This window comes from Spea bombifrons, chromosome 8 (genome assembly GCF_027358695.1).
Source record: "Spea bombifrons isolate aSpeBom1 chromosome 8, aSpeBom1.2.pri, whole genome shotgun sequence".
Lineage (NCBI taxonomy): Eukaryota > Metazoa > Chordata > Amphibia > Anura > Pelobatidae > Spea > Spea bombifrons.
This window is the reverse complement of record NC_071094.1, coordinates 46954582-46966104: the sequence shown is the minus strand read 5'-3', so window position 1 is coordinate 46966104 and position 11523 is coordinate 46954582. Positions and strand designations below refer to the sequence as shown.

General features: G+C 49.0%; 1 protein-coding gene across 1 annotated transcript; it reads right to left on the bottom strand.

Annotated features, from left to right (window-relative positions):
• Nucleotides 1-411: 411 nt before the first annotated feature.
• On the bottom strand, nt 412-9902 carry DLL3 (delta like canonical Notch ligand 3). Its single transcript, XM_053472621.1, has 9 exons — nt 9703-9902; nt 7750-7989; nt 6388-6445; nt 5982-6239; nt 4108-4469; nt 3271-3490; nt 2011-2650; nt 1382-1496; nt 412-922 (listed from the first exon to the last, which is right to left on the bottom strand). The coding sequence occupies exons 1-9, from the start codon at nt 9757-9759 to the stop codon at nt 917-919; spliced, it is 1956 nt and encodes a 651-aa protein (XP_053328596.1). The 5' UTR covers nt 9760-9902; the 3' UTR covers nt 412-916.
• Between the last annotated feature and the right edge of the window lie 1621 nt (nt 9903-11523).

Below are 11523 nucleotides of genomic sequence, written 5' to 3'. Positions count from 1 at the left end.
GTGGTCCCAACAGATGGCAGATTAGAGTGAGATTGCAGCGCCATCATCAGGAGTGAAGGCTAATGGCAGCGGGTGACCTCATAGAGCGGGTAACAGACACCTCTCTGACCTGGAGCAGTACGTGAGCTTTTAGAAGGACTTGGATGGGTAAGAGAAATAATGGCGGCGCAGACCGGACCTCGATGGGATGGGATTGTGATGTCGTGGTCCTGCCTGTAAATAAAGCACGGATTAGCGGCTCGGTCCCTCTCTGGGTTTTTGGCTCGGCTGGTGGCTTCTGGATTCATTCTTTAATCCGACTGTCGGGGGGAAATGAATTGGATGTTTGCTGCGGGGCAGCAATGGTGACACCGCTAACCACGGTCACGGCTTCCACTCCAACGCAGAGAATTGAACAAAATGAAAGAAGCGTTTCACTTTCACAAAATATACATTTTATAAAACACTCTGACAGGACATCTATATACAGACTTATAAATAAAAACCATATACATATTAAATAGATATTTAGATACTGTACACAGAATTATCATACATAGAACACGTTTCCACAAAAGAGTCTGGGGGACGATTCACGCTTCTGGTTTGTGAGATCGTCCTCTGAATCATGCGCGACGTTACTCCTGCCCACTGTTACTCCTGCGCAGCGTTACTCCTATCGGTCGGAATCCTGCGCGGCGTTACTCCTATCGGCGGGAATCCTGCGCGGCGTTACTCCTACGCCCAGGCAGAAGGTGTTTTAACGAATAAAAATGAATTTGTTTCTGTGGGGTTTGACTCCATCTCTAGCAGCGGGGTAATAAATAATAGAGCTCTCTGAAAAGTTCACGTAGAAATAAATAGTTTGGTTCATACGTCGCGAGGTTGGAAGATTTCATGTCCTGACGTTGCAGCCCCAAGTCGCGTCCCAGACATGTTAGACCTGAGATAGAGGACACGGAGAAGTCAGTGCTGGCGAAAAATACAGCAAGAACGGGCTGAGGTGTTTGCAGCGTGTTACGTGTACGGGGCATGTACTTACTGCAGGGTTACGGCGTGTTACGTGTACGGGGGATGTACTTACTGCAGGGTTACGTGTGCAGGGCATGTACTTACTGCAGGGTTACGGCGTGTTACATGTACGGGGCATGTACTTACTGCAGTGTTACGTGTACGGGGCATGTACTTACTGCAGGGTTACGGCGTGTTACATGTACGGGGCATGTACTTGCTGCAGGGTTATAGCATGCTACAAGTAGTGGGTATGTACTCAAGGTTATAGTGTGTTACATGTATGGAGTGTCTACTTACTGCGTGTTTACAGCGTGTTATATGTACTGGGTTGCAGTTTGTGTTACAGGGTAACGTGTGTGGCAGGTTCGTGTTTGGGTTCGGTATGTACCTCGGTAGCGAATACACGTTGTTCAGTGTGACCTGGTAATAAGTACACGGGCTGGAAGGTGGGCTCCTCGCAGTTAACTCTTGGGGGGCTGCAGTGTCTGAAGTCTGATTTCGTGCTAGGAAGAGAAGAGAGTACACGGGTAATCGACTATATGTAATTAACCCATTGCTTTTACAACCTGTCAGAAAAACCCAGCATACAGTAACGTCACGCAACATACGATGCCAGCTCGGAAAACATGTAAACATGTCTGTATCTATCGATACACTTTCTATACGTTCAGATACATAGTAACAAAGGCATTGTGATTGGTTAAAGGTTTTATTTATTTAATTAATTAAACCCATGTTCCCATGGTAACAGTCTGATCCGTGTGTATAAAAAAAAGAGATGCAGAGTTAACCCTTTGCGTGCCATTCACCCAGTTTCAGCATTTGTTTGTAAAAGGTATTAAAAAAAAAAAAAAGCCCAACAACCTATCAAATGGATTTTTTTATATATATATAAAAATTGTCACAAATTAAGCAAATGTCCAATTACTGCGGAATAAAAATGACGGTAACTCTGTAGCATGTAAAGGAAAAGGGAACAGATGAACATGCGCTGCACATTAGAGTTAGCAGACATACCAATGGCCTGGGGGTCCGCTGTGCTTCTCCTCGCTCTCGGACCCTGCCAGCAGCTTCTGTTTGCTTCCAGATTTCTCCCTTAAACCGTCTTGATTTGGCATCTTAAAGTGCGGAGGTGAGATGAGGAAGGGCTCCTTTTCCTTGAGGTTATTTCTGGGCTCCAGGTGGTTGGTGACTTTGCCCCTGCTGTCTGCTTGCCCTTTTCTCAAAGCCTTCATTAGTAGTAGGACTCCGCTTCCCATCAGACACAAGGTGACCAGCCCCAGACACGAGGCCAGAGCCAGGGTGGATGGAGGCTCGGCACGGCGGGACGATGGGGTAGGGTCCTCTACCCTGAGTTCACAGTTGGAGCCCATGAAACCCACGGGACACTGGCAGACGTGGCCAGAGAAGTGGGTGTAACAGGTGCCTCCATTGCGGCAGGGTCTGGAGCTGCAGGCGTCCATGCGGACTTTACAGTCTTTGCCTCCATAACCCAATGTGCATGAGCAGGTGTAGCTGCTCAAACCGTCCACGCAGGTTCCTCCGTTGGCGCATGGGGCGCTTGCGCAATCATCGATGTTCAATTCACATCGGGGTCCAGAAAATCCAGCTCGGCATTTACAGACCACACTACGGCCGACGTCCAAGCAGTGGCCTCCTGAGTGAGTAACAGTGGAGTATCAGTAGTGTGAAAATACAGGGGACATTACTCGAATAAGAGGCGTAAGAAAAACCAAGGAGCGGACAGGCAATGAGTGAGGGAGAGAAGTTACTGGGAAGGTAGAACTGCCAGGGGCCGCATATTGGCATGTTATCAGCGGTTAACAGAAGACGTGGCCCATTCAGCCATGCTTTGCGGAACACGCATACTTGTCCCGTGTTGTTGCCCAGGACAGGTTAAGTCAACATGCACGATGTGTGAGGCATAAAGTCACTGAGGAAGGGACCTAACAACTTGGTCTCGAAAGCTCGCAATCAAACTCTCAGTTAGCCAATAAATGGTATCATTTTAATTATACTTTTCTCCTGTTTTCTCAACGGCTAACACGGTACAAAACCTTTTTATCATCGCATAAAGTCACAGAAATGGAACGATTACTTGGATATACATCTCACGGCCTGCAGGGGGCAGCACTTTACCTGTACTGGTCAGCACTGCGTGAAAATTGTGTGTCCCGGAAAACATGGCCAACGAGGTGACCCGAGTGGCCACGGCTACTGGAATGCGCTTCGTAAAACATGGTCAAAGAAGAGAAGATAACAGTTTGAGGGTCTCACCATTCAGACACGGACTGCTGGTGCAGCGGTCAATCTTCTTTTCGCAGTTGGAGCCGTGGTAGTTTAGTGGGCAGCGGCAGGTGTAGCCCCCCATTAAACTCTTCTCTATGCAGCTGCCTCCATTAAAACAGGGACCGTCTGCGCAGGTCATCGCACTGATATCACAATTCTTTCCGTAGAAGCCGCGCGGACAGACGCATTTATAATCGTTTTCCAGGTCCTGGAGGTGGAAGGTGAGGAGTGGGAGGAAAAGGCCAATGGAGGGCAGAGCATGGGTAGAAAGGTGCAGAGGTGAAAGAGGAGCGATGGGGATGGCGTGAAGGAGCAGGAACAATACCGAAGTATTGAAAAAGAAAGGAGCATAGGAAGGAGAAAGACGGGAGCGAAGAGGTAGAAGCAGTCATTAGAGAGTCCAGGAAAGACAGCGAGATTCAGGTCACAAGAAGAAAAGTATGAAAGGAAAGAGACATGGCAGGGAGGGCGTAAAAAAAAAATGGGGAGAAAACATTAAAATCGGCCCTTAGAATACATGCATGCGCAGGGATTTCTCCGCTCAGAAAAAACTTTGTAAAAGCAAATGCTTAGTCCATCAAGGCGGGTTTCAGACCCGTCGGCCCGTCTAGTTTGCACATTTTTCCTGCTGTAAAACCTTAATCAATCGTTGGTCTCGTCTTAGATTCAGGAGCCGTATGTCTATCCCATGCATGTAAAATCCCCTCACTGTATTACACTCTACCACTTCTGCTGGGAGACTGTTCCCTGACCCTACCACCCTCTCAGTCCTCCCCACCGCAGCCCTTTGATAAGTTGGGAGACGCGTGGTGAGAATGCACTTACGTTGCAGCTGCCTCCGTTCTTGCATGGATTGCTGGCGCACTCGTTACTTTCGATCTCGCAGTTGGTCCCGGTGTAGCCAGCCCGGCAGGTGCAGGAGTAGCTTCCCTGCCCCGTGTTGGTGCAGCTGGCTCCGTTGCGGCACGGCCTGTGGTTGGTGCAGTAGTTCAGGTCCTGGTTACAGAAGAGTCCTCCCCAGCCTTCCTGGCAGGTGCATTCCCATGGCTGGGCGCAGGATCCGTGCAGGCAGCCGGGATAACGCACGCACTCATCGCACAAACGTCCTTGCCAGCCCATGCGGCACTTGCACTCTCCTGGCATCTCGCAGAAGCCGTGGGACTCGCTGCAGCCCGGCAGGCAGATCGCTACAGAAAGAAAACATTGTGCTCTTCATTATTTTTCAGCTCTGGCACTCTATCTATCTGCCCCAAAGTCATGCAAATTGCCCTCCAATTCCCATGATCCCCCAGTGCAGATTACATTGCGATCCAGTACATTGCAGCCGCTACCTATTCTCTCCTCGCATTGTTTAGCGGACGGTGCCTGAGCCTCTAGCGCTAGAGATTGTTTCCTCTGTAACACTATTATCACGGGGGGCCATGGGCGATTTAACCCTGTGAGGGGGCAGCACGATTATAATTATTTATTGATTTATATGGCGCCATCATATTCTGCAGCGCTGTACGATGGAGAGACATTATCTGACCCATTCCCCACCACCACCTTTACAAAGGCTTTCTGAACCAATTCAAAGAAGTCAGCAACTTAATGATAGGGGAGAGATAAGTTAATGGGGAGGAATCGTAGTACAGATTTGAAGAAAGGATGTTTGTGTCATGTTTGCCCTCCCTGTGTGTTTGGAGTACATGGAGCAGGAGCTGCCGCATCTCCATCACCAGAAAGACCCCTCTAATCCGCCGTTACCGGGGAGATTGCATTCTACATGATATGCGAGCACGAAGCCCCCGCAACACCTGGATGCTGTGTGGCCACTACGGGTCTGCTTGCCGCCCCTGACAGATGATGGGGCCCTCCCTGGCTATTAAAGCATCAAACCCCAGCACCTGCCACGCTGGGGGAGGGGAGGCGTTTCCACGCAAGCCGCTGCCTGTCTCTTTTGTGTCCGGGACAATTGAGAAGTTGGGAGGTTTGGGGGGGGGGCTGCCCTGGCCGCAAGATTTATTAATCCGCCCCAGCCACTCACAATGAAATCCAGTTAACAGCATATGCTGCCATCCCCTCTCTATTCCCTTTAGGCTGCCGGCAGGGGGTTAGGGGCAGAGAGCCTCTTCTCCAGGAGGAGTAGTCACCATATGGTGTGTCAGTCAATCGCATTTATTGCAAGGGTTAAACTGAGTGAGGATGCTGGACCACCACAGGGTGACCGTTACAAGCTGGACTGCAGCTAGAACTGTCAGCTCTGTGGACCAGGATCACACAGGGTTCAAACAGAGTGTAAGCTCTTCAATACTGAATTGTTACAGGACTAGGCAGGTCATGTGTCATCAGAACACGGGATCTATACAGGACTAGGCAGGTCATGTGTCATCAGAACACGGGATCTATACAGGACTAGGCAGGTCATGTGTCATCAGAACACGGGATCTATACAGGACTAGGCAGGTCATGTGTCATCAGAACACGGGATCTATACAGGACTAGACAGGTCATGTGTCATCAGAACACGGGATCTATACAGGACTAGGCAGGTCATGTGTCATCAGAACACGGGATCTATACAGGACTAGGCAGGTCATGTGTCATCAGAACACGGGATCTATACAGGACTAGGCAGGTCATGTGTCATCAGAACACGGGATCTATACAGGACTAGGCAGGTCATGTGTCATCAGAACAATACAACAATGGATACTCACGCTCAGAGCAGTATTCTCCTCTCCAGCCGGAAAGGCACAGCCGATTCCCTTCCTGGTCACAGGTGTAATGGCCGAAGGGGTCGTCCCGTGGACGGCAGTAATCTGAGCAGCTGTCCCCATAGTAATGCTCGTCACATGTTACATGATAGGAGTAACGGAGCTCGCTTTGCTGCCCCGAGTGGATATCCTGAGACCAGTCGTCTCCCACAAACAAGCGCCTGCGCGTCGCCAAACGACTTAGCAGGTTGTCCGGATTCTCTGAAAGAACAAACGCAGAGCAATGAGGACAGAAACAAATGCGACAAAAGAACAGGGACAGGGGAGGAACCGCTACAGCAGCGTGGAAATAGACAGATGTACCTGCCACGTAAAGAAACACCTGGTACGTGCGTCACGTGGTTCTTACCTGTGGACTGATCCGCTGACTGCGTCCTCCAAGATTCGATAATAAGGGAGAAAGTGCCCTGAAACACACATGGAGACTGATTAGCCCAAGAGAACAAGGAGCCTTCAGTCAAAATTCATAGATTTTATTGGGCCAACATAGAAAAAGAAGTCAAGTCATATAATATTTCAGGACCTCAGAGGTCTCTTCGTCAGATGGAACAAAACGGGATCGAATGGACAGATATAACTAGAGTATTTAATGCCCCAAAATAAAAGCGGGACGGATCCGGGCAACGGGTGATGTTTAGAGATAGAAAAGAGATTTTCTGGTGGGGATCCGGAGATGTCTCTGCGGTCACGGATTTGTGAATCACGTCTCACAGACGCGTCCTCGTGGCATCCGCCATGAAGCTGATCACCAGAAATGAACACGAAGGAAAATAAGGAGCAATAAGATGAACCCGCGGCACGGAGCCAATGCTGGCAGAGCCCTGGCACCGGGCGCTTTGTGGGGTCAGACATGTTCTTTTTCAATAACTGAGAAGAGGCGCAGCTAAAGCCTCATCGCGTTCTTACAGAATGCCGTTCGTTAAGGGCACGATTTGCTAAACGGTTTATTAACGAACAGGAATGGTCTCCACTTGGTAATTTGGTGATTCAGTCGCTCGTGTTATGGCCGTTAGTGAACAATGCCGTGGCTGCTCCTTCCGGCCTAAACAATTCCTGGAATGTTCTTCCAGTTTCTGAACGTCAGGAAGACATCACCTTCCTCTGGAATCGGTCGGCTTCTCCCCGACTCGAGCCCCCCGGACGCCGCAGACTTCCTCCCCGGGGACTTCCTCGGTCTCAATGCCCTTGGCTCTGACTGATGTAGCTTTAAACGCTTTTTAATGATCACACAGCACCCGCTGCCCGGCCCTGAGGGGCCCTGATTTACCCACTACGTAGGGACTTGACAATACCAGACATGGAGCTGAAGAACCTCTACAAAGGATAAACAAATCATGTGACGGGGCCAGGGATCCATGTGAGACAATATGGGGTCAGAACGCAATCGGGATGAGGGGACTTCCCAATGCTTCAGAGATCACATGGTCAGACGTTAGGACTTCAATGTCGTGTTACAGTCACAAGGGGTTAAACTGGTCCAAGTCCTCAACTGCATGGAAAGGACCATGATGTTTCACGATGGCCCAGAACATACCCTTCAACCCCGCACCAGAGATCCGGGGCCCGTGAGCTAAGGGAGTATCGGCCAGAGGGGCAGCGAGTGAGGATTTGGAAGAGAGACTTGCCAAACAAAACTGGGACACTTGAAAGCTATGAGCGGAGGACCAGGAATGACACGTTCATCGCGCAAAGAGCCGCCACTCGTACTTACCGGCCACTTGAAGTGAAAGGGCACCCGTATGGGGCTGCTGGCTGCGATGGCTCCAGGGTCTGCAGACAAGACCTCGCTCATGGCGGCTCCAAAGGTGCAGGGTGGATCTGGGGACACCACGGGCTGCGCATGCTTTAAACACACACGGAAGAAAAGTCGGCAGGGTCGGCTGGGGATACAAGCACTGCGTGGACTACTGAAAGAATGGACCTTCAGCTCGAATACACCGGCCGATGTTACCTGGGAATACATGAACATTCGTCATACGTGGAGTACGGGTCTAATGCGTCACTGTATTAACACGTATGTCGCTGGACAGATAACAAACTATCTCATCTGGGGGCACACGGACGAGGGCAAATTCTCTTTATTCATCCTTAGGGAACAGAAAATGATCACAAGGGCAAATACTAAATATAAAATAATAAAGTAAATCCAGCAGGGAGCCGGTAACTCGAGGGAGGTCGCACCAGGGTGACCGCAATGACTGGTAATAATGGCGGCTGGTGACAATGGCGGCTGGTGACAATGGCGGCTGGTGATAACTCCGTCACATGACCCTCGCAGTAATATGTAAGAAACTGAAGGGTAATCTCTACATTTTAACATAAATAGAATAAGAAGTGGTTATTTAGGGTGTATACGTGTGCACGAAAGGCTCGCCCAGAGATCTAGAAGCCCCAGGGCCAGGCATGGAGGGCTGGTAGCCGGTATCTGCCAGCATCTAAAATGGCCATAGGAGGCGCTATCAGCTGGCAGGACAGGACAATGGAATAGAGATTACTGGGATCTTATTTGTAAAGGAAGAGATGTATTTCAGCTCCTTGACATCACTAAAGCTGGCCCTGTATAATGTATAGATAAATCAGTGAACCAGCCCCTGTATAATGTATAGATAAATCAGTGACCGGCCCCCTGTATAATGTATAGATAAATCAGTGACCGCCCCCTGTATAATGTATAGATAAATCAGTGACCGCCCCGGGGTATAATGTATAGATAAATCAGTGACTGGCCCCTGTATAATGTATAGATAAATCAGCGACCGGCCCCCTGTATAATGTATAGATAAATCAGCGAGCCGGCCCCCTGTATAATGTATAGTTAATCAGCGAGCCGGCCCCTGTATAATGTATAGATAAATCAGTGACCGGCCCCTGTATAATGTATAGATAAATCAGTGACCGGCCCCCTGTATAATGTATAGATAAATCAGTGACCGGCCCCCTGTATAATGTATAGATAAATCAGTGACCGCCCCCTGTATAATGTATAGATAAATCAGTGAGACGCCCTGTACAATGTATTGTTAATTCAGTGAGGATTGTCCCCTGCGTTGACTATAAATTAAACAGAAGCTCCCGGGTTGGCCCCTCAGCATGCGCAGTAATATACGCCAGTTACAATATTCATCTCCCCTGCACAGAGCAGAGAATGAGACACAAACAATGTCTGCACCCCCAGAAACATCTGAATTGGGGTGAAAAGTCCTGAACTTGGGGCAAATGTCTTGGGGCAGGAATGTCCTAATGATTTATAGCAATTTACTCATCTTTATAGGCTGTGGGATTAGTACAGAGTGTGAGGGTATTATTATATATATGATATTATATATTATATATTATATATGTAAAGCGCCTCACATATCAGGCATGATAAAGAAACATGTAACAATAATATTAATACTAATTATAATAACAATAATAACGGATTACAGTAATAACTACAATAATAACTAATTACAATAATAACAATAACATCTCACTTAACAAGAGTAACCCAAAACCACTCACCACACACACTCACCACACACTGCACTCACTCAACACATTGCACACACTCACCCCTTACCCCATGGTTACATCGGCTAAATTCATCCTCAGTAAAATATGTTTCATCTGCCCCCAAATCCAACTTTTTAAAAAAATGTGCACAAAAATTCTGCATACTTACCAGCCTCACATGAAGCGCCAGCCCCAGGAGGAGAAGCGGCAGCGCATGCACTCTCATCCTCAGGATTAATGGGGACAACTGGACTGTCGAATTAAACCCAAATAGCACAGAATATTCACTGAACAGCCGGGTATATATCAGGCAGGGCGGGTATTTATCTGTCAGAGCGGGTATATATCAGGCAGAGCGGGTATATATCAGGCTGATATGGCTTCCATGGATCCTGAATGCAGTGCTGGGCTGTAAACCTGGGTATCTTCCAGAGCTGGGTATCTATCAGGCAGAGCCGGGTATATATCTTCCAGAGCTGGGTATCTATCAGGCAGAGCCGGGGTCCCCGGGTCATGCAGCTCCTGGTCGTTGCTCCTCTTGTCCTGGGATTACTGACACTGAAGCTCCTTTAACCAACTCCCAGTTTATATAGAGAGCCACCTGGTGTCACATAACCAGCCTGGGACCCCCCCTCCCCGACCCCCCCTTCCTTCTCCTCCTCTTCTTCCCACTTCCCCTCAATCCCCCCCCCTCCCCTCCTATTACCTCCTTTGATGCACTCTTGTAAAATCCAAGACCCAACAATAGCAGTTATGGGACAAACTGGGACAAACTGGGACAAACTGGGACAGTGACGCAGCTAACAGAGCACATTATATTGTACTTTACCTAATGTCTCAGCGACGGTGCAAGGAACGGAATACAAAAGAATAATTATTTGTGCTGCTTAATATTACATACACAGTATAGAGAGCTCGGCTCACAAGCTTACAATCTACAGGGAACGGGGAGAGGCAGAGTATAGAGAGAGCTCGACCCACAAGCTTACAATCTACAGGGAACGGGGAGACGCAGAGTATAGAGAGCTCGGCCCACAAGCTTACAATCTACAGGGAACGGGGAGACGCAGAGTATAGAGAGAGCTCGGCTCACAAGCTTACAATCTACAGGGAACGGGGAGACGCAGAGTATAGAGAGAGCTCGGCCCACAAGCTTACAATCTACAGGGAACTGGGAGACGCAGAGTATAGAGAGAGCTCGGCTCACAAGCTTACAATCTACAGGGAACGGGGAGACGCAGAGTATAGAGAGAGCTCGGCCCACAAGCTTACAATCTACAGGGAACGGGGAGACGCAGAGTATAGAGCGGGCTCGGCTCACAAGCTTACAATCTACAGGGAACTGGGAGACGCAGAGTATAGAGAGAGCTCGGCTCACAAGCTTACAATCTACAGGGAACGGGGAGACGCAGAGTATAGAGAGAGCTCGGCCCACAAGCTTACAATCTACAGGGAACGGGGAGACGCAGAGTATAGAGCGGGCTCGGCTCACAAGCTTACAATCTACAGGGAACGGGGAGACGCAGAGTATAGAGAGAGCTCGGCCCACAAGCTTACAATCTACAGGGAACGGGGAGACGCAGAGTATAGAGAGGGCTCGGCTCACAAGCTTACAATCTACAGGGAACGGGGAGACGCAGAGTATAGAGAGAGCTCGGCTCACAAGCTTACAATCTGTAAAGGGCACAAAAGGAAAACCTGGGATCGTTTGAGGTGAAGTCAGTGAAATGTTTTGGGGACTTTTTGAAGACAGGTGAAGTGAAGGTGGTGGCCGCATGGGAGGGAGTCCCAGAAATAAGGAAATGTTCAGGAATAATGGAACGGAAGAGTCGGGGCTTTGTGGCCATGTGGGGTGTATTTAGTGACAAAGGCAGGAATTAGGCCTCTCTATATTAATATCAGGACCCCGAGGGGCAGATTTTCTGCATATCCCAGCGTGAGCACCGGCAGCTCGGTCTGAATGGTTGGAACGGATTTAATCATTTGTGTT

What these genes read in the sequence shown, in the direction of transcription:
- DLL3 (XM_053472621.1), bottom strand. Translation starts at nt 9,759, where the DNA reads ATGAGAGTGCATGCGCTGCCGCTTCTCCTCCTGGGGCTGGCGCTTCAT. An exon ending in AGAACGGAGGCAGCTGCAAC is followed by an intron (nt 3,491 to 4,107) that starts GTAAGTGCATTC and finishes TTCCACCTCCAG; the next exon opens with GACCTGGAAAACGATTATAA. An exon ending in AGCGGACCCCCAGGCCATTG is followed by an intron (nt 1,497 to 2,010) that starts GTATGTCTGCTA and finishes TTCTCTTCCTAG; the next exon opens with CACGAAATCAGACTTCAGAC.